Genomic DNA, 24,424 nt, shown 5'->3' with positions numbered 1-24,424 from the left:
AGCAAAAAAAAAAAAAAAAGAAAGTACAATGACATGAAAATAACAACAAATTTAATGAATATATATTAAAAAAAAAACTAAACCCAATTCTGGCTCATAGTGACCCTATAGGACAGAGTAGAACTGCCACATACAGTTTCCAAGAAGTACCTGGTGGATCCAAACTGCCAACCTTTTGGTGAGCAGCTGTAGCTCTTAACTACTGCACCTTCAGAGTTTTATATACATATAAAATCAGAAACTTCTCCAAAACTAATTAAATCACTACTATGGAAAATTCAAGGCAATTTTGAGAATGCCATTTTGAATTGAGTCACTTTGATTCTGTCCCTTGACGATTTTCTTACGATAACCATGTTTGTGTATCAATATTTTATCTACTGTTTATGTGTTGTTTTTTTATCTTTGTGATGTATGCATTATTTTAATTTAATTCAATATTTTATTTAACTTACTTAAATCAATGATGCTTTTAAGTTGTAGATGGGTGATGGACATGAATAAGGAAAAGTTGATAGTTTATATTTAGTACTTTTAAGATAAAACAGACTTTGGATATATTTTGTTTGATAAAAGCTGATTGGTTTCTGTCACTATGTTGAAAAAATGATATAATAAAGAACTTTGGATAGTAGTACAAAACACAAAGTGCTTTTGTACCATTATTTTATACCTAAAATTATCATCCTAACTTTTTTCAAAACTAAAATACAATTATAAAGTGCCTGTTCCCATAAGTGATATCACAGCACAGTAGACCCTTGAGAAATGTGGAAAATTATAGCCATCTATGGCCAGAGGAATTTTATGTTGAAACATTGCCACAACCAGCTTATCGTTTCTGATTTGATTTGTAGTCTTCGTTAGTGCTGTTAACTGCACAATTTTCTGTTCAGCTGGATAACTATTCAAAAAGTATGGTTCCAGAATAGCTATATATTCACAAAAATTCCTGCAGCCAAACATCATGTTCTGGAAATATAAGCCAAAGAAAAGAATGAAAAACAATCAAAAAAGAGTTGAGAAACCTAGGAGTCCAAAATGGACATGTAGGAGAGGTTACAAAGTAACAACACGAAAATAATAAGCATTCCTAAAGAAGAACCCACAATTTGTCAGTTTGTCATACTGTGGTGGCTTGCATATTGCTGTTTGAGACTGGAAGCTATGACACTGGTATTTTAAATACTAGCAGGGTCACTCATGGTGGACAGGTTTAAGTGGAGCTTCCAGACTAAGACAAACTAGGAAGAAATACCTATTTACTTCCCAAAAAAATCAGCCAGTGGAAACCTTGTGAATAACAGTGGAACATTGTCTGATACAGTGCTGGAAAATGAGCCCCTCAGGTTGAAAGGCACTCCAAATACCACTGGGAAGAGCTGCCTGATCAAAGTAGAGTGGACATTAATGACATGGGTGGAGCAAAGCTTTTGGAATTTTGATTTGCTGATGTGCATGATTCAAAATGTGAAGAAACAGCTACCAACATCCACTAGTAATCCGAACATGGAATGTACAAAGTATGACTCAAGGAAAACTGGAAGTCGTCAAAAATGAAATGGAATGCATAAAGATCGATATCCTAGGCATTAGTAAGCTGAAATGGACTGGTATTGACCATTTTGAACCCAACAATTATATGGTCTACTGTGCCAGGAACGACAAATTGAAGAAGAATGGTGTTGCATTCATCATCAAAAAGAACATTTTAAAATCTATCCTGAAGTACAAAGCTGTCAGTGATAAGATAATATCATATGCCTACAAGGAAGATCAGTTAGTACAACTGTTATTCAAATTTACATACCAGCCACTAATGCCAAAGATGAAGAAATTGAAGATTTTTACCAACATCTGCAGTCTGAAATTGATCAAACATGCAGTTAAGATGCGTTGATAATTACTGGTGATTGGAATGCAAAAGTTGAAAACCTTTGAAGGATCAGTAGTTGGAAAATATGGCCTTGATGATAGAAAAGACACCTGAGATTTCATGATAGAATTTTGCAAAACCAACAACTTTTTTATTGGAAATACCTTTTTTCAACTACATAAATGGCAACTTGGAAATCCTGGATGCAATACACAGACATCGAATTGACTACATCTGTGGAAGATACTATGGAGAAGCTCAATATCATCAGTTAGAACAAGGCTAGGGGCCAGTTGCAGAACAGACCATCAATTGCTCACATGTGAGTTTGAGTTGAAGCTGAAGAAAATTAAAACAATTCCATGAGTACCAAAGTACAACCTTGAGTGTATCACACCTGAATTTAGACCCCATATCCAAAAAAGATTTGATGCATTGAACACTAATGACTGAAACTAATGACCAAAGCCAGACAAGTTGTTCAACGACATCAAGGACATCATACATGAAGAAAGCAAGAGGTCATTAAAAAGACAGAAAAGACCAAAACAGATTATCAGAAGAAACTCTGAAATTTGTTCTTGAATGTAGAGTAGCTAAAGCAAAAGGAAGAAGTGATGAAGTGAGCTGAACAGAAGATTTCAAAGGGCAGGTCTAGAAGACAAAGTAAAATATGGTAATAAAATGTGCAAAGACCTGGAGTTAGAAAACCAAAAGGGAAGAACACACTCGGCATTTCTCAAGCTGAAAGAACCGAAGAAAAAATTCAAGCCTCAAGTTGCAATAGTGAAGGATTCTATGGGGAAAATACTAAACAATGCAGAAAGCGTCAAAAGAAGATGGAAGGAATACACAGAGTCACTGTACCAAAAAGAACTGATCTACTTTCAACCTTTCAGGAGGCAGCATATATATGATCAAGAACTGACAGTACTGAAGGAAGAAGTCTAAGCTGCACTGAAGGCATTTGTGAAAAACAAGGCTCCAGGATTTGAAGGAATACCAGTTGAGATATTTCAACAAACAGATACAACATGGGAAGCACTCACCCATCTATGCCAAGAAATTTGGGAGAAAGCTTCCTGGCCAACCAACTGTAAGAGAACCATACACATGCCCATTCAAAGAAAGAAGATCCTACGGAATGCAGAAATTATCAAACAATATCATTAATATCACATGCAAGTAAAATTTTGCTGAAGATCATTCAAAAACAGTTGCAGCAGTACATCAACAGGGAACTACTAGAAATTCAAGCCAGATTCAGAGGAGAACGTGGAACAGGGATATCATTGCTGATGTCAGATGGACCTGAAAGCAGAGAATACCAGAAAGATTCTACCTGTGTTTTATCGACTGTGCAAAGGCATTCAACTGTGTGGATGATAACAGATTATGGATAATAAGAATGGACATTCCAGAAAACTTAATTGTGCTCATGAGGAACCTGTACATGGAGCACGAGACAGTTATATGAACAGAACAAGGGGATACTGCATGGTTTCAAATCAGGAAAGATGTGCATCAGGGTTGTATCCTTTCACCATACTTTTTAAATCTGTATGCTCAGCTAATAATCTGAGAATCTGGATTATATGAAGAAGAATGTGGCATCAGGATTGGAGGAAGAATCATTAACAACCTGCGATACGCAGATGACACAACTTTGCTCGCTGAAAGTGAAGAGGACTTGAAGCACTTACCGATGAAAATCAAAGACCACAGGCTTCACTGTGAATTACACCTCGACATAAGGGAAACAAAAGTCCTCACAACTGGACCAATAAGGAACATTATGATAAACAAAGAAAATGTTGAATTTGTAAAGGATTTCATTTTGCCTGGATCCACAATCAACACCCATGGAAGCAGCAGTCAAGAAATCAAATAATGTATTGGACAAATCTTATGCAAAAGAATTCTTTAAGTGTTAAAAAACAAAGGTGTCACTTTGAGGACTAAGGTGTGCCTGACCCAAGCCATGGTATTTGTAATTGCCTCACATGCATGCGAAAGCTGGACAATGAATAAGGAAGACCAAAGATATGAGTGAGAAGGGAGAAAAGTGAAAAGAGAAGAAGAATTTGTGAAAAGGAAGACTTCAGTAAATTTTTCCATCAAAAGTATTATCATTGCTGGTTTTTTCATTAGATTCTTATAATGAGATATAGCATCAAAAACTTGGAAAAATATGGCAATCTCCATTCAAAATAAAATCTAAACATAATCTCTTGCTCTTAACACAAAATATATGGTGTAGGGTTTGGTCTTTTGACTAGATTCAGTTACTACTGTTTTGTTATTTATGAAGTAAACTATTTTCAAGAGCAAATTCCCTAGAATGGAGAGTCTCCCAAGACCAATTCTGCATGGTGAATATTCTAGGAGTAGGGTTTCACATTCCTCCTAGACATGGTACAGGTACCAATGAATAGAAAATGGATTGACTGGATTATCATCAGCATCATCTTCTCCTAGCCAGATTTTCACACCGACAGGAAAGCAATAACAGAGAGTTGGCAGTGAAAATATAATCAACCTAGTAAAGGAAAGAGAGATTGGGCACAAGTATCTGTTGATATTGGTGCATTTTCTGTTTATATCAAACTGGAGTATATTAAAAATAGATTTATTAAGATTGGTCTCCTATAAATGTCCCCTCACTGCTCTTTTCTGATACTCAGGGTCTTCATTTGGAATTCAGTGGTGCTTAACAGGCAACTGTGGAAGTGGCAGCTGATTACATTTAGGGGCTTAAAGTCCTTTCCAAATTGTGTGGCATAGGCCTTAGAGATCAATTCAGTTCCATATAAAACCGAGCATATGTTGACTAAGTGAGGCAGAGCTACTGGAGACTTCATAAAAAGGAGATGGGGAAATTAAATTCTTAGCAATATTTCTTTTTCCTTCTCTCACCATGGGCATAAAACTATCAAAAATAAAATTTCGGAGGCCACAGAGAATTAAACTGTTGGATTAAAGACTTTCTAATGAAACCAAACTACTATATATTGCAACAAACTAGAATCCAATTTATGCATGTAAGGAAAATTTTTAAAGAGCTTATTTCCACCTCTCTTCAGAGTTTATAATTTCTATTCAGTTTAGCAACAATAGGTGGTTTTGCTCCATCAGCATTTCTATATTCAACGTATCCAGCTTACAGAAACAAGTTAATTTTTCTGGATCCATAGGATATAATCCTACTGGCTTTGTCTAGAGTACAGAAATGAGTCATAATTTTCAGATATATATAAATGTTTTCATTCAGATATTCAACTTGTTCCATTCAATTAGTATGTGCTTTTCCAATTAAATATAGTCCATCTACACTGGTAAAAGAGTAAAATTATCAATAAGTTTAGCTCTAATTAAATTATTGGCATTGAGAATTCATTTTTATGTCATGATTTTAACCAGCCATGAAAACAAAGTAATGAGATCATTTAAAAATAACTAGTGGTGACTAACATTCTATAAGTAAACTAAAATATTTGATTGAGTATATAATTAATGATGGCAACTTTTTAACAAGTATAATATATTAAGATGTAGATTTAAGGTAGAATATATAAATATAAATGTATGTATAGCTGGTTTTAAAGCTCTACTCTTTTCTAAGTGAAATGTAATACCAGATGGATAAAATATAAAATCAGTTAAAATATCATTGCTTGCCTGTAGACTACATAGCTGTCTTTGCGCACATATCGTCTCACTAATCTGGTTTAAAACTTTTGTATATTATGAAACAAACTGAAAATTACATTTACAAGAACCTCCCTTATACCATTATATTTAGAGATTTTTTTTCCTACTTCTCTCATGGTATAAATGTTAAAAAAAAAAAAAAAATCCCACATGGCTTCCTTAAAATATCTTCTTATTAAGGTCATTTAGATTTGGATAGAAAAAACATGTAATTTCCAATGTTTGAAATAAAGTATATGAATAGCTTCAATTGCTTTCATAGACACCCAGAGGAAAGAGTTAGTTATGTCTACTAGTTGTTTCCTAACCTGGAGAATAGCACTAGTGTAGGAGTTTCAGAATTTTTCCAACTGTGACATAGTAAGAACTAGATTTTAAACCATGTAAGCACATGAAAGTAAGAATGTTATCTTAAAAACATCAGTGAAAAGGCTGATTTGTAAATGTTATTATTTTTGCTATTAAGACTATTATTTATTGAGCATTTATTATATGCATATTGGCACATTAAATACATTTCATTATTTTTTTAATTTACCCTCATGACACACCCAAGATATAAGTAATATTTATTCCTATTTGATAATCAAGGAAACTGAGGCTCAGAAAGATTATTTGCTTCAGGTTGAAAAGCTAGAAAATGGTTAAATTGCTAGTCAAATCAAGGTCATATGATTCTAGAATCATGTTTTAATCACCATTCAACATAAGAGATAACTCTTATATTCATAATTTTTAAAATTAATTTATCTCCTTCAAATCATTAGAGTTACCATCATCCAATTCCCTTAAGTTTAAAATGTATTTTTAAAATCATACTTTTCGAAATGGCTTTATTTTGTGTTGACTCTCTTACTAAGATCCATGTTGATTTTTGAAGCATTTATCACTTCTTTAACATGAGTTAATTTATTTCACAAGACAAATATGTATTGATTCCTTACTTTGTGCAAGGCATTTTGCCAAGCCCTGGGCACCCAAAGATAAGGAAACCTGATAGGTGGAAGTTTAGCTATGGCATTATATATTTGACTTAATGAATGGCTGGACTCAGTGAGAATAGATACAGAAAAAAGCTTTATTTTTCTCCATTTATCTTTTTTTTTAATCTTTATTTCAAACCTCTCCTCCTGTCACTGGAAACCCTGGTGGTGTAGTAGTTAAATGCTACAGCTGCTAACCAATGGATCGGTAGTTCGAATCCGCCATGCGCACCTTGGAAACTCTGTGGGGCAGTTCTACTCTGTCCTACAGGGTTGCCGTGAGTCAGAATCGACTCGACCGCACTGGATTTGGTTTTTTTGTTTTTTTCCTCCTGTCCCTGGAAATTTCAGGCAGATTTATTTTCTTTTCAACTACTTCAAGTATTGAAATATCTTAATTTGCTAACTAAGGACTTATTTGGGGGTATTAAAATCTACACTACAATACAACATCAAAACTTTAATATTATCTAATTTAAAGCTTCTTTTATCTCTCCATTCAGGCACAAAGCTTGGCCCAAGAATAGCTTAAAGTGAGGTAGGATAGAAATATTGTCTTTGACTCATCTTCCACTTTCTTTCCCATCTGTCTTCCCATATTTCCAGTGTTGAAGTAAACGAGCACAGGAAAATCTGTCGCCACTGTCGTTTTCTTTAGGCTAACACTGGCCTCTGGCCAAATGCTTGCTCTTTTGGAGAACATTGTTGTGAGTTCCTGGGAGCCCCAATCCTCCATAGGACTTCTAGACTGTAGGCATGGGTAGTACACTTTTTGGGTGATCTCTTCTAATACTGCTCAGCTCCTAATCCTAGGTTTCATCTCTCTGCTTCTTTGTGCTCTAGCCCTCTTTCCCTAACAGGCAGCTGTGTCTTTCCCAGTGTCCACATGAACAAAACGGAACCCATGCCTTGCACCCACATAAGGAGGAAACGCAGGTTGTTTCCACTGCCACCTTCTGTCCTAGCCTTAACTAACATCAAGGGGTGTTCCAGTCAACTTTGTGACTTCTGAATTTATTACATAGGAAGTGAACACCCATCTTTATTTATATAGCTGCCTGCCCACAAATGTGAGGGAACTAAAGCCACCGTCACCCATGAATTTTTCACTATACTTCACTTTAGTCTGGTATTTTTAGTCTTCACAAAATCAGTTTATTGAGTTTTAGCCTGTGCTCTTTATTATAAAATGGAATGGAATGGAAAGGAATGGAATGGAATAAAAAGAACAGAATAGGATACAGTTAATTTAGTTGCACATACAGAGACACACACAAAAAAATTCTACGTGTGTCCTGGAGTTATGATTTAAAATCTATTTCTTACTATGGTTACCCAAACCCAGTGCCTAAGAGTTGGAAAAATTCTGATAACCTCTACACTAAAGAAATAACAGCTTTTGTGATTCTGCAGTGTAATAGGTTTTCAGTTGTGTGGAGTGAGATGCTATCCACTCTTCTTTCAGGCAGCCCCATGGGAATTGGTTCTCTTGGGGATGAGACATTAAGGCTCTCCATACCCAACCAGCATCTCCATTCTCAGCAGGTCCAAATGCCACGTGGCCCTGAACACAGTTCCCGGTATCATTTTAGCATATAGTTGCCCCTTCTAAGCCATAATCAGAAAACACCTTGAGATTCGGGACAAAATTCTCTAAGATCAGCTAATTCCAGGAAATAGCAATACCCATTCCCTTTAAAAAGGAATATCCCAGGAAATCTCTTTTGACACAACTCATTCTCTAGCAACAACTACCAATTGCTTCTATATCTACCCAGCTCCTTTCTTGCCTGCTTCTTCTTCTGTTTTATTTTATGTTTACATGTGCCAAGCACATACTCATGAGTCCAAGCCTGCTTTACTTGTCCAGAGTGCTACCCCCAACTGCGTCTCAAACTGCAGCTATTGCAGGGTTTCCATTTCTTTGTGGCTACTCTTTTTCCACCTGGTCAAGATTTCATTGAGCTGTTTTCCAACCTGGTCTGACTTTGTCTTGTCAAGTGGCAACTTTCAGTTTTCTTTCTAGCAATGGTTTGAAAGTGTCATTTGGATGGTGAGGCCAAAAGACCTCTCCTGAAGCCATGCTTCTGTAACATTTCACCTACTATTGCTTAGATGGTATGTTTATTTGGGTTTGTTCAAGGGATGCCGTCAGAGATTTCCGTTGGTAGGGTAGTCCCAACACTCTCAGCGATCCCTTAGAACTAACCCAGGGCATGGTGCAAAGGAAGTATCTGAAGTTTCATCCACACTCTCCTCAAGCTACAACTCTCCTTTTGATGCTACTATTTCTGAGGTATTCAGAGTAACTAAGTGCATTGTCTTGTTCAATATGGTAGCTCGCTCCACCATGTGCTCTGTCACAGGGCTATGGTAAAGGGATAGAAATGGGATAGGTACTCCAGAATTTGTAATGTCTATTGGTAATGTCTTTATCCTATACAATAAACATTCTTTCTCCGCAGAACCCTGCAAGGAAGACAATTTTCAATGTGAAACTGGAGAGTGTGTTCCACTGGTGAATCTCTGTGACAGTTATCCACACTGTAAGGACGGCTCAGATGAAGCACACTGTGGTATGCCTTGTTTTCTTTTTATTTTTTTAACTTTTTTTAATTTATTTAATCACTTTAGCATATGCATTTGGATTCTACAAATGTGAAAAGAAGAAAATAAGTGTTTTTTTTAGGCCGTTTTCTTGCATTTGTTTTTATTTTGTTGTTGAGAATATGAACAGCAAAACATATCCCATTTTAACAGTTTCTACATGTAAATTCAGTGACATTGATTACATTCTTAGAGTTGTACATCTATTCTCACCCACCTTTTCTGAGTTGTTCCTCCCTACTAACATACACTCACTGCCCCCTGAGTACCCCATCTAAACTTCGAATTCGCTGTTGTCACTTTGATCCCATAAAGATAATTCTTTAAAGAACATAATGCTCAAGGCAGACATTCTTTACTAGTTAAGCTAGACTATTGTTTGGTTTTAAGAAGACTTCAGGGGATATTTTTGGTTTAAGGCTGAAAGATTATCCCAGGGCAGTAGATTCAGGGGTTCATCCAGATCCCATGGCTCCATGTTTCATTGCTGTTGGTACAAGTATCTCCCAGTGATTTCAGGTCCTCTGTTCCCACTCCAGTTAGAGACAGGTTAACACATAGGCCTAAACTTTGTTTGCTTGTTTAATCTGGCTAGATTTAATAACTGTAAGCATAGGACAACTCACATTCAAGTAGAGAGTATAAAATAGATAAGAATTCAAACCATGCACTTTAGTAACACTTTTATTGACTGCTTTTTTTTTTTTTTTTTAATACTCTGTAGGGTCGCTATGAGTCGGAATCGACTCAACAGCACTGGGTTTTATACTCTGGACATTGCTAACACAAAAAAGGCACCTGCATTTTTTTTTAATGACTGTTTTTTTTTTTGGAATTGGCTCTTTGCATTCTTGGCTCTTTAGTATCTACTACTCCTTCTGCCTTGTTGAGTTTTCAATCCATCCACCTTCCAAACCTTGTATAAAAAACCTTGTATAGCATTACGAATTATGGTTACTTTCACGTCTTATTTTTATTTTGAAATAAAATATTTTATAATATAAATATAATTTTAAAGAAAATATTAAAGCAAAGATTTAAATGTTACTATCTGTCAGGCACTGTAACTACTAATAAGTGCTTTAAATAATCCTTTAATTTGTATTAGCTATATATATATTTTTTTTATATTTTAGCCATGGGGAAACTGAGCCTTAGAAAAGCTAAGTGGTTGCCAAAGATCACACCCCTAGTGAAGGCTAAAGCCGTGTTTTAAACCTAAGTCTGTCAAATTCTCATAGTAAAAAATATATATATATACAATAAAATTTCTATATAGAGTTACAATATGGTGTTTGGAAGTAAGACTACCATTGCTGATGTTTTATCTGTTTGAAAAAGTAGCTTAGCTTGGCCCAATTCCTGCCTAGCCACTAACATCCTTAACATTCTATCAAAAATAGTGTGAGCTACTAGGGAGGTTGATGGAGATCAAACAGCAGAAGACAGAATTCAAAGAAATAGTTTCTGGAGAAGAAAGTAGAAAAAAAAAATGCCTAAAGTTATTCTTAAACTTGAGGCTTTCTTCTTTTAGAAACTAAGTTTATAAGGCATATTCTTCCAAAATAACCTTGTATATTTTATGTTCATTTGCTTTATTGGTATGCAATCAACTTGCCTTTTTCCATTTGCATAGTCACATGAAGGAGCAAAATTAAGTTCACCAAATTTGTATTTTTCAACTTAGGCCTTCCAGCATACTCAGTAAGGAAATACTACGGTCAATTTCTAAACTCTAAATGTTCAGAACATTGCACATTTAGTTTTGGTTGAAGTGACCTGTGTGTGATCTAACCTCTTTAGTGCGTCTTTTCAACGGCACAATGAACAACAAAGGCTTGGTGCAGTTCAGAATCCAGAGCATATGGTATGCAGCTTGTGCTGAGAACTGGACCACCCAGATTTCAAATGATGTTTGTCAGCTGCTGGGATTTGGGTAAGTAATTCTACTCAGCTCTCTTTTGAGAGATTCTCTCACTTTTTTTTTTTTTTGATACAAAATCAGATTTTTTAAGAAATTTAAAATTCATGGAAGTTATGAAATTATAAAATACACATAAAAGGAAGAAAAAGATCTTGAGTAGCCCTATTCTCAAAAAATCACCACTGTTAAAGAAGTTTTTATAATTATTATATGACTATAAATATATTATAATATAAGTATTAGATTAAATATTATATTATGCGACCTGCTTATATATGAGCATTTAGGCTTTCAGTAACTATTTTTCTACAGATCATAGGTGATACATCATGTCAAACCTGCATGCTCACAGGTTGGCCCAGATATCTAAACAGCCAGGAGGCCCTTAGAAAAAGGGAGTGAATCACTACATGTGATTCCTCCATGAGTATCAAACCCTTCTGATCAGAGCCTGAACATGGGTTAGCACACAGAAAGTAGATCTTATGACTTTATTACTTACAAAAAGAAGCAGACAGTATACAACAGACAAGCAGTCCCCTGGGCTCAAATCTGTCCAAGCAGAGATGGGAAAACTTCTACATGCTCCCTGCTGTGCACTGTAGATGAGGGAACGGAAGGGAACAGTTGCATTATGTGTCAGTCCTCTCTGGCTTCTGGAAGCTGTCCTGGTGACAACACAGAACTCTTTCATGCATGCTTCCACCTGGCATCGTGAATGAGGCCTCAAAATGAGCCAACCTTCTGTGGGTTCTACCTGGCCAAATAGGCCTAGCTAGGTGGACTGGACACTTACGCTATGCATACTTCCAACTAATACCATAGTTAAGAGACCACGAGGTCACTCACCAGCCATTTTTATACCCTAAAGATCACTTGACTAGGATCTACGTGACCCATTGCACAAAGTACAATGTAATTTCCCAGCCTGACTACTCTAGAAGGGAGGGGCTCAGACACCTTGACGCCAAGTCTGGGATTATATCTCTTTAACCCTGCTGAGGTTTGGGCAAACCATTAGGCTTGAGGGCAGTAGGAGGGGAGTGTGGTGGTTTGTTCCTGAAGCCCAAAGATACCAGCAGGAGAAGGAATGGGGAAGACATGGACACCAGACTTGCCCAAAAGACTGCCTTGTCACATCATCATTTTTAAGAAATTAAATATTCCATCTTATGGCTATATCATAACCCCCCCCCCCCCGCCCAGTGCCGTCGAGTCGATTCCGACCCATAGCGACCCTATAGAACAGAGTAGAACTGCCCCATAGAGTTTCCAAGGAGCGCCTGGTGGGTTTGAACTGCCGAACCCTTTGGTTAGCAGCCGTAGCACTTAACCACTACGCCACCAGGGTTTCCGGATATCATAATAGATCTAACTAATCACAAGATTACTTAAGAGAATATGCTTTTGCTATATCTTTGCAACATGTTCATGATAATTCTTTAGGAAAAGTTGTAGAAGTATGATCATCAGAAAGGATAAGCAAAATTTAAGGACTTTCCCAGGAAGAGTAATGCAAATGATAATGCCATATTCGTGACTCACCAAAAATTTGTTTTTCTACCCAGTCTGATGTCACAATATGTTACTTCAAATATAAAAATACACTATATTCGTTTTTTACCTTCCCATCAATCTCAAAAGTAATGAGGAAAAAATGGAAGCTAAGGTTTTAATAAGTAGTAAAAATCTACTTCTTTTAAGTTGTACAATCTGTCGGCTCTAATTCACCACTCTGATCTTCTGGTGTTCGTGAATTTGGAGATCTGGAGATTCCCAACTGTACTGAGTCACATGTGGTTATTTCATCACTTATAACACTATATAATTAACCAGTTTATCAGAATCTTATATTAAACTATAAGGTCTTTAAAAGTAAGGACCATGTCTACTTTATCCATCATTGTATTACTAAGACCTGGAATAATCCTTGTCTCAAAAGAATAGGTGCTAAATATTTGTTAAGGCAATGAATTATTCATTATATATACATATGTATGTACATATAGAGATATAGGCGTACCTAGCTGTCTGAATATATACTAAAAGTTGCCCAATTATAAATTATTATTCACTTTCTGTCCAGAACTGGCAACTGATTTTTTATTTTTAAGTTTATAGAACAAACAAGTTTCTCATTAAACAATTAATACACATATCATTTTGTGACATTGGGTGTCAAGCCCATGATATGTCGACACTCTCCCCTTCTCAACCTTGGCTTCCTTATTACCAGTTTTTCTGTTCCATCTGCCTGCTCATCCTTGCCCGTGAGCTGGTATGCCCATTTAGTCTCGTTTTGTTCTATAGGCCTGTGTAATCTTTGACTGAAGGGTGAACCTCAGGAGTGACTTCATTACTGAGCTATAAGGATGTCCAGAGGCCATACTCCCCAGGTTTCTCCAGTCCCTGTCAGGCCAGTGTCTGTTTTGTGTGTGTGTGTGTGTGTGTGACAGAGAGAGAGAGGTAGAGTTTTGTTCTGCATTTTTCTCCAGCTCTTTCTGGGACCCTCTATCATGATCCCTGTCAAAGCAGTTGGTGGTGGTAGCTGGCACCATCTAGTTGTGCTGGGGTCAGTCTGGTGGGGGCTGTGGTAGTTGTGGTCCATTAGTCCCTTGGACTAATCTTTCCTTGTGTCTTTGGTTTTCTTCTTTCTCCCTTGCTCCATATGGGGTGAGACCATGGAGTATCTTAGATGGCCGCTCACATGTTTTTAAGACCCCAAATGCTACTCATCAAAGTAGAATGTAGAACATTTTCTTTATAAACTATGTTATGGCAACTGATTTTAATTCATTCCAAAAGATTATATGAAGTTACAAAGGAAATTAAGTAAGCATGCACATATCCCCTTAGCATTTGGTAGTTATCTCAACTATCTATTCCTGACTCAACAAACTCAAAGTCATTTGATTACTTTCCTCAGTAATAGGTAGCACAAATAACAGCCTTTATCCTACACATCTCCAAAATTTATTCAAAGTTATTTTTTTGAAAGTAAAATATATTTTCCAATAGAAATGTTGCATCCAATGGTTAGGTCTCTGAACTAGCCTATAAAAGCTATTTAACTTCTAGTGAACCAGAGAATTGTATTAGTGCCATTATAGAACCGAAACACCATGTGTAGGTATTTTATCATCGAAAATGTGTTGAGGTCCCACTTGAAATGTCAGAAATGCCCCCATAACTTCTTGCAGTTGGATTGAGAGTTCCAGTTCCCCTGTCACCAAACATACTGTGTATTCAGAGTGGAAACTCTCCGGCTCCAAGCTGTTAAAGTCAACCTCAACTGGAAAGCAATTCCTATCAATAGCAAAGGGAGGAAATCGGTTTTATCATCCTTATGTAAATAATCATCAATTTATGTGTATTGATCAGAAACTTCTCGCTATATATGTGTGTATACATATATACATACACATATTCCTTTTTATTATACATTCTAGCTTGTATTCTAGTAAAAACCCTTTCAGCATGAGAGTCTTTGAGACACAAAGGGTCTTAAGAGGAGGATGGGCTGTAGAAGGAATGATATAATTTGATGAAGAATCAACAAAACACCAAAACTGATAATTGTTTACTTATCGTAACTTCAAGTAAACCACTGGGTAAGTGACATTGATTCCAGGTTCCTATGTTAAGGTTGATTTTAGTTCAACAGTGAATTCACAGAGTTGAGGCCCTAGGAAGTTTTTTGCTTTCAGGACTAAAGTTGCCAGTAAGGCTGAAGGGCTGTTTTATAGACTCAGTAACTTAGTTTGTAAAGATTAGGCTAAGGAGATTGGTAACTTGACCTTGTTTCAATAATTGATAAATCCTAAATTCCTTTCACTGTGTAGGAACTTTGTGTTTCAACTCACCGCCTTTCTAAGCATCACTGTATGATTAAAAACATAGTGGTTCTTTCCATTGTGGTTTGTGACTCTTCATTAAAATGTTTCCTGGAGGATATATAGTGTTAAAATGAGTCATTTACCAACATTAAAATGATCAATCTTAGTGACAGAAATTTTTTGGATGAATTTGAATGAAATATATTGGATGATAGCATAATACTGATTTCTACAGTTGCATGAGAGAATATCTATTACAAAACACGTCTTTATTGCCTTTTAACTGTTGCTAATATAATTATTTTGATCAGAAACCTAAGCATTAGCAGTGATATTGTGTCTGTACCACGGATCAGTAAGACATGTTTTTATTTTAAATGCTTATGTGGTAGAGATAAGACACATGAAGAGATCATTAAAATATAATGTGATAAATACAATGCACTATGGGAGAACCTAATTCAATTTGAGTATGTCAGGGAAGGCTTTCTAGAAAATGGTCTACCTGAATAAGTGACAGCCAACTCCACACAAAACTGTGTACTATTTATTTACATGTTTTTGGCCTTTTTTTTCCCCCATGCAGATTTTACCCTCTAGTTCACTGACCTCATCTCCTGTGAATCACAATCCTTTCAGCTGCAGACAGGGACAAAGAACTAGGTTTTTTAGTGTGTATCAAGCAAGCAGCACATCCACTGCCTTAGATACAATATTTGGGGTGAAGGTCAGACACTTGATTTCTTCAGAAATGAGTCAGGTACTCTCTGTGAAGACTTTAATCATTAGGCCTGCGCTTATTAAATAGTCTCCACAGTGCTCTAGTAATTGAAATCAAGTTATAGCCTTAATGAGAATTTGTCTAGACTGGTGCATGGTAACTGAAAGAAAACTTAGCAAGTTTAAAATGATGTGTTTGGTACAGTGGAAAGTAATTTAAGACTCAATTTATTTAAAAGACCCTGTAGTCTCTCAAGATTATTTATGCAGATAAAGTATAAAATGCGATTCCCCACAGATTCTAGTAAATCATATGAGGCATATTTCATCAGCCTTTGCTTTTTTAAATCAAAGTTTTTCATTCCCTGCCATTTATAGCATGCATAAGTAAAACGTACTTTGAATAACATTTTCACGTCACTGATCAAAGTATGAAAGTGAACGTTTTATCCTGATCCAAGAATAAGTGCTGAAGAAACTTAGAATAATGCTTTTTAAATGGTATTTTCTAGGAAAGAACACTACACTGTTTCTAACCCAATATATGAACTCAGCAAGTTGGTTTGCTTTGCTAATCCATTAAAAACGAGTAGAAAAGAAATCATCAGCTCTGGAAAACTTTACAGATTTAGGAAATATTAATTGGATGATTTGCGTCCCTATCAGACAGCCTAAAAGGGGTTGGTGTTCATTTTTAAACCCTATAATCATCTTGTGCAAGACACCTGAAGTTCAAATATCAGTAACATCACATTATGTTAGACCTCTCATTCTCAAGCCCAGATGAGAAATGGAATAGCTGAAGTATTCTCCCATTTCAGAAAGTGTTTTGAAAATGTTGTGGGGAGCCCTGGTGGCACAGTGGTTAAGAACTACAGCTGCTAACCAAAAGGTTGGCAGTTCAAATCCACCAGCTGCTCCTTGGAAATTCCGTGGGGCAGTTCTACTCTGTCCTGTAAGGTCACCATGAGTCGGAATTGACTTGACGGCAACGGGTTTTTGGTTTTTCAAATAAAGAGAGCCTAAAGATTGAAAATTCCCACATTAAGGACACTTACAAATTTGCACCCACAAGTTTAGCATTAAGTCCTGGAACACAGAAAATAGAACCTGTGCTGTGTAAATCTAGCTTAAGAAGTGGCTGGGCAAGTAGGTGCTTTTGTTCTTGTCCATATTTTCTGTCAGTCTGACCCTGTGCAGAAAACCTTAACTTATTACAACCCAGAACATGGAACAATTAAGACATGACGTGGTAACCAGCAGAAAAAAGAACACTACTATCTTTGACCTTAAACAATTTCTTTGTACTTGCTAACTTTCTACAGAAATAATTAAATAAATTCTGATTTTTTTTTTTAATTTGCAGGTTTAGCACTAAAGATGCTTTTTATTTTATCCTTAGCTAATATATAATAATATATACGTATATATATGGAAACCCTGGTGGTGTAGTGGCTAAGTGCTAAGGCTGCTAACCAAAATGTCGGCAGTTCGAATCCCCCAGGTGCTCCTTGGAAACTCTATGGGGCAATTCTACTCTGGCCTATAGGGTCACTATGAGTTGAAATCAACTCGACAGTGCTGGGTTTGGTTTGTTTTTCTTATACATATATATAATATGTATACATTATCATTCATGATTTAATCGACCTGGCTAAAGAGCCCATCATGTACCTGAAATATAAGTTATAAATATGAGGTGGTTTCTTTTAAAATAAAAAATGTATTAACTAAAAATCATTAAGGAGCAAATAATAAAAAAAAAAAAAAATTTTTTTTTCTTTTTTTATTATTTGCTCCTTAATGATTAGCAAACTATAATAACTTGATAACTTTCTAAGATTAATCTTTAATAGGTTATTTAAAAGTTCTTTTCCTCACCTTTTACTTTCCCTTTTATCAGGAAAGGACAGGGCTGGGAAAAAGCACAATGGTTATAGCCAGGGAAGGAGGAATGGGAGCAAATATGCCTCTTGTAATCAATCCAAGAGCTAGGTCAGCAGCTCTCAAAGCTGGTTACACGTCAGAATCACCTGGTCTTCGGAAACTTTATTTGCATTGACACAATTAAAGCAAAATTCTCAGTGTGTGATTTTAGGATCAAAACTGCAGAATCAACATCATCTGGGATGTATGTATGGTAATGTAAATTCTGGAACCCTGCCTCAGACCTATTGCATCAGAAAGTCTGGAGTGGGGCCCAGAGATCTGTTTTAACAGTCCCTTGAGGTGATTCTAATGCATGCTAGTGTTTGAGAACCATCGCTCCAGGGTAGGTGTTGTAACCTTTTTTCTGTGGGTCATGGATACCCTTGGCAGTCTGGTGAAACGTTATCTTCTCAGGTTCATACCCAGGTTCATATTTTTAAATGCATAAAGTAGAATACTCATAATTACAAGGGAAATTAATTGCATTGAAAACTATCAAAATATTAAAAACAATATGATAATGGTTAACATACGTATTTTTATCAAAGTATTAAATGAGATCGGAAACCTTGGTGGCGTAGTGGTTAAGTGCTACGGCTGCTAACCAAAGGGTCGGCAGTTTGAATCCGTCAGGCGCTCCTTGGAAACTCTATGCAGCAGTTCTTCTCTGTCCTACAGGGTCACTATGAGTCGGAATCAGCTTGACGGCACTGGGTTTGGATTTTGGCTTCTGATGGTTCTAATGATCACAATATAAATGACGAATGTTCATTTTTTTATGCAGCCACTAACTACATGACATGGGATAGCTGTAGGTTTTTAAGTGACAAAAATGATAGATAGCTGGTGATATTGTAGTTAGTACATCTTCATTGTAGATGAAGGAAATACTAAATTTCAATCAGAGGACGGTAGAAATAAAGATGTAATTCTTTTCTTATCCAACTACAAATCTCCAATGTATTATCATGGGCTACTAGGGGCTGTACAGAACCAAGGCTAAGACTTTCATGAATGATGCTGGCTAAAGTGAAGTGCTGAGGTCCTAGTGCCTAAAAGAGCCCCAGGTTATTCTGTTAGAGCAGACCTCCCGTACCAAAGGAATCAATGATCCTGCCTCGGTAGGAAACGTGGAACTCATACAGAATTTCTCTATTTGGTAACTTGACTTTCCCAAAAAACCCTTTACCTGGTATTAAAAACAAAGCTTAGCAAAACAAAACAAAAAACTTTTTTTCTACTGCAACCAGGCTTAAATATCCTATTGAGAATCTGTGACTTATCCCAGGGGATGCCTTAACTGTTCATTCTGACACTTGGACTATTTTAATTTCTCTGGAACACTTTTTCCTAAAAGGGGGGAAAAAAAAAATCTATGGTGAGGTTTTTACCAGCCACAGACTGGTATTATTTCTCCTTTGGAAAAATTCATTTCTCATTTCTTCCACTAAATATTTGTAAAAAATGGCTTGAGGGCACTGTCTGACCTCCTCTGACTTCACAAGGGGGAAGGAGAAACAATATCAACAGAGCAAGGCTGATTCCCATGAGACAGGGGCCAGACAAGCTTCCTCTCTCCACCCATCTTTACCAACCCTGACCCCAACTGCCTGAGCACTCTCTACTTCTCTGCTGGGTTCAATAATTCATTACAGTGGACATACAGAACTCACGGATTATACTCACGATCCTATGGGCTTTATTGGGAAGTAACAGGTTACAATTCAGGCTCAGGAGCACTCATGATACAGTTCTTCCATTAGGACAGCTGTGCTCGCAAGCATGCCTCTCCCTTGGCCCTAGGTCTCTCCCCAAAGGCACTCAGCTTTCTCTCTCCATGGGCCGGGAAGCCCAATGCACTATCTCCTGCTGCCAGGTCTCTGCTGCTGGGTCTCTCCTGCCATGGCTTCTCACCATCCTCAGGGTTACAGTTTCCTCTCTCTCTCCTGCTTACAGGAGCTTCTCAGTGCAAGGATCCTGGATCCAAAGGATGCACTGTCTGCTTCTGGCTGTTCTTTCTTGGTGGTGGTAGCATACTCCTCTCTGCTCTGGAATTGGCTCTCTTTTAAGGCAAAACTCATCAATCCCCTTGGTGGGCCACAATTACCTTATCATGCAGTCCTGCCCAATCACCTGGATGGAAATTACAAGACCGTGGCTAGAAAGGCCACACACAAAAGTAATTAATCACACTGCAATATTGATAAACATATTACTGGGAAATAACTGACTCTTTTACCTAAATGTAACTTTATTGGCACTGACACAATTAAGGCAGAATTCTCATTGTCTTTAACTCCTATTTTGGCTAATACTCTTTAATACGTATTTTGTAACACGAAGAGTTTTATGTGGCAATGAAATTATTGATACTATATTATACACAGAAAAGGGCAAGAAAATCTTTTATGTTCTGGTATAATTATGAATCACCTACCAATAATTTTCTGCAATATATAGTTATTTCGTCTATTACACAAAAGCAACAAGAGAGTATCTTGTCCCCCAAATCAATATCCTTTATCATTTCCTTAGATCCTGTTATTTAGGGAGGGGCTTTTTTCTTCTGTATTCTGCAATGGACACAGGTGAGACCAGGAGAAAGCATTAGCCCTATAAAGCAGGTAACTAAAGCTTCCATATTTTTTTTTTCTATTTATTTTCTAAGGAGTACTTATAACTGCTCAAACTATAATCACTGATGTTTATTCTATGAGACCAAGGACAATTTTGAATAAAATTGGTAAAATTTAATGGAGTAATACTCCTTTTTCCCTCCCATCCTTTAAATTTTCTTTCCTTCATCATTTCCTTATTTTCTTTCTTCCTTATGTTTTCATTCCTTCCTCACTTTCTTACTCCCTCCTTCTCTAACTTCTCCATTCTCTCTTTTCAAAAAGAAACTGAGGTGATTTATAACAAAGAGCATATGCAGTATAGTAAGTAGACCACTATATGTGAAAACGAGGCATTGGTAGTTCAGTAGTAGAATTCTTGCCTTCCATGCAGGCAACCCAGGTTCAATTCCCAGCTGGCACACCACGTGCACAGCCACCGCCTGTCTGGCAGTGGTGGGTTGGTGTTGCTATAATGCCAAACAGGTTTCAGTGGATCTTCCAGATGCAGATGGACTAGGTAAAAAGGCCTGGAGCTCTACTTCTGAAAATCAGCCAATAAAGACCTTATGGATCACAATGGCCTTATCCATAACCAATCATGGGGATTATGCAGGTCCGGGCACCATCCACATGAGTCTGGGGACTACTTAACAGCAGCTAGCAACAGCATATGAAAATAAGGTCCAAAGGAATAAGCTGGCAAGTCTATAAAACAGAAAGGTCTAGCCCAATTACTAACATTTGTATCTAAGATTCTTGAAAACCCACACAAAAAAGAAAACATTGAATATCACATAGCATTCACTGTGAGATGGAATAAATGCTACCAATTCCATAATGAAGACAGGTTTTTCCTACCCCTAAATTCAAAAAGAAATTTCTCACGTATGCCCTCTGAAATAATAATGCAAAGAAAAAATATATGCAACAAGCAAACTTCACATAAAATGTAATCATGCCTATTACTCAAAAATAAATAAACTTCAAAAGCAACTGAGGAGAAGATCATGTGAAAGTGCGTATGAGTCAAGCGTTTACTACAAGAGGTTCTAATCTGGTCATCCAACAATGTAACCCATTTGTGACCTGATTTAATAAAGCATAGAGAGTGCCTAAGGACTTAATAAAGTGCCTAAGGATTTAATAAAGGAGAGCGTCTCTTTAGCAATCTCCCCTAAGTATCACTAAGTAAATAAAAAAAAAAAAAAATATCAGCCATATTTTTAGCTGGAGATGGCCAAGGATTTGTTTCCTTCCTAATGAGATTACATTTATAAGATAATGGGGAGCATCCACCAGGCTGCCTCATCAGTTTCTCTCTTGTTCTTAATACTTGTACAAAGGAGGAAATTGACTAGGTCAAGATAATTTTTCCATTGATCTATTTTTTTCTTTCTCTGGAAGTATTACAAATTTTAAGGGCTGAGGTCAGAAAATCTAAAATTAATTTCACGTACCTGTTCATTAAGAGCTTTCATGGCTCTCAGGGAGAGCCAGGTGTGTTCTTACAAATGTGGTAAATGAATAAGCAATGGTAATTGAAACTTGTCCAGCCCAATCAAGGTGCTTAAAGGACTGCCCACGTGCGTGACCCTGTTTGGGGATGATTTGCCATCTTTTGCCTGAAATCCCTTCCCTCCACTATTCCATGACCCCTAAAATGCTCTCGCCCACCTCCTGCCCTGCCAAATCAATCCCTTCTTTCCCTCCAATCTGAAAGGAAGGTCCGTCCTTCTTCAAAAGGCTTTTCAGGCTAATCCCACCTGGCTCTATTCATTACTTAAACCTTTTGGGGTGTGAAATGGGCTACAGTGCCTGGCTGCAACATTGCAATGTGTGATTATTCTTTTTTGCTTTAGTGTATCCAATAGCTTAAAACATCCCTACCTAAGCTCCTTCCTTCCTGCTTCAGGGGAGAATTCTTATTGCAGCAAATACAGTCTGAGGAGCGAGACAAAAGAGAAGAAACCTAAGCAGGGCATGAGAAGAGAGGCAGCAGATTTAATGTGTGCAAGTAGCCTTGGGATATCCTTCTTTCTCTCCCTAGAATTCATCTATGAGTATATTTTTATACTCTATATATGGCCTCAAAAAATAATAATGGTTGCATCTATATGCTTCTTTTCTCGCATAGAATAAAGTTTCCCTGAAACCAGGGGAGCCCTTTGAGGGCACATAACCCATAAAAATGGTAATAAAGATTGAGAAATAGCTTTCCTGGAGGCATTAGTATGTCAACAAGGTAATACTATATGACATTTCTATGTGATACCAAACTTCTGCACCGCTATGCTAATGTGTGATGGGGTTGCTTAGTTCTGCAGGTCTGCAATGTTTTCAGGAGTTAAAAAGCACAAGCTCCATCTGTAATCTTCACACACAACCTCTGTAAACGTTAACAACTAATTTTCTTGCAAGAAAAGGCAACTGAGATATGGAAAGCCTCAGGTGAATGCATTAGCTGCAGAACTTCATATAGTCCTTCTTAACAATTCAACTTCGCAGTCATTCTGAGATTTTGTCCTTCAAAAACAGTGACAACATAGAGTTACTAACCTTTTATTTTTGCCAAGAACATTTTTTAAAATGTAGTATCTATTGCCTCCATCATTTCTTAAAATAAGGAATAGTTTGTTGTAAACTTATTCTGCTGCTTTATATTCTGTTTATATGTGAATACCAATTGGGATAAACCGTGTTCAGTCAGAAAAAAAGGCTGAGTTTGACTTGGCAGGATTTGAAATGCAGATAGTCTGTCTCAAATTAAATTCCAAACTCTAACATCCAGCACCTGGAAATATCTGTATAAACTGATGGCCCCAACATGCCACTCTAAGGTTGCTGACATCAACATTTAGTACAGAAATTTAATCGTTCAAAAACTTTGTATTTTTTTCAAGAGTATTTTGCCCAGTTATTCTAAATAATCCATGCCAACGTAAGTGCAAAGTCAACTGCATTCTATTTTCTCATGCAAGTTTGAGATTAAAAATGTAGAAAAGACAATCTCATGATATAAGATATATGGGTGTCTCTTTTCTCTGTGTATAAACCTTTATTGCTTCTTCATGGAACAATGAAAACATCACTGTGGAACAGCATTTGTGAATCCCGGGTAGAACAATTACTATTTCTGGAACATCCTTTATTCTTAAAGCTTTACCACTAGTCTTCCTTTCTTCTAGAATAGGCAAATGTTAAAAAAAATTAGCTGCCAAGACCATCAAGAAAACTGATTCATAAATAATTTTAACATTATTCAATTTAATCTTTGTCCAGATTTCATTTTGAATTTCTGGAGAAATTAATGCATCCCTTCAGGGTCCGTCTTAAGAGAGATATCCAAGGGAAAGAAAAGGGGGACAGTTAGAGATAATTGAAGAGTCTAAAACCCACGTATGTGAAGTACATTTTTAATACATTACTATTCAAGGTATTCCCCTACTTGGTAATGAGTGCCTTAACATAGATGACTTATCAGGTAACTGTAAGTCACTTTAGAAGTAAAAAAGAAAAACTCTTAGCAAGCAGAAGAAGTAGATGTTATATTTGGCTCACTGTGGTTCCCAGAGAAGCCCCGGTGGTACAGTGGTTAAAGCGCTCTGCTGCTAACTGAACAGTCAGCAGTTTGAACCCACTAGCCACTCCATGGAAGAAAGATGTGGCAGTCTGCTCTGTAAAGATTTACAGCCTTGGAAACCCTATGGGGCAGTACTACTCTGTCCCATAGGGTGGCTATGAGTCAGAGTCGACTTGATGGCAGTAGGTTTGGGGTTTGGGTGGTGGTTCACAGCCTGTAACATGCATCAGAATCTCCTGGAGAACTTGTTAAAACACACATCCCTGGGTTCCATGCCTGGAGTTTCTAATTTGGTTGATCTGAGGTGGAGATGGGAAATTTGCATTTCTAATACATTCTTTGGTGAGGCTGATGCTGCTGGTCCAGACAACACCATTTGAGAATCCTAGGACTATAGAAAAAGCTTGTAGAGTCAGGAAGCTAGAAAACTACCTAGAAGAATGTCCAATACATGACAGGCATTCAGCATAATAAGGACGCTAGGAATGCGAGCAAAGGTAAAAAGATGAGAGATGTCTAAAAGGGAAAATGAAGAGTAACTATGACCCACCACCTTTACCTTCACAGCAAAGATATGCACTAATGAACCAATTCCAGTGGTATTTCTGGAAAGCCTGCAGGCAAAGTAGACACAATTTAT

At 37.0% G+C, this 24,424-nt stretch overlaps 1 protein-coding gene across 1 annotated transcript in view; it reads left to right on the top strand.

The window, feature by feature from the left end:
* Positions 1-24,424, top strand: part of TMPRSS15 (transmembrane serine protease 15) — a 135,581-nt gene that overhangs the window by 76,663 nt on the left and 34,494 nt on the right. Inside the window, exons 17-18 of the mRNA XM_003410179.3 lie at positions 9,036-9,146; positions 10,981-11,113. Coding sequence (XP_003410227.1) covers positions 9,036-9,146; positions 10,981-11,113 — 244 coding nt within the window. The remainder of the gene's footprint in view (positions 1-9,035; positions 9,147-10,980; positions 11,114-24,424) is intronic.

The sequence above is a fragment of the Loxodonta africana genome, chromosome 20 (genome assembly GCF_030014295.1).
Source record: "Loxodonta africana isolate mLoxAfr1 chromosome 20, mLoxAfr1.hap2, whole genome shotgun sequence".
NCBI lineage: Eukaryota > Metazoa > Chordata > Mammalia > Proboscidea > Elephantidae > Loxodonta > Loxodonta africana.
The sequence above is the reverse complement of the archived record's forward strand: the minus strand, read 5'-3'. Positions and strand labels throughout refer to the sequence as shown.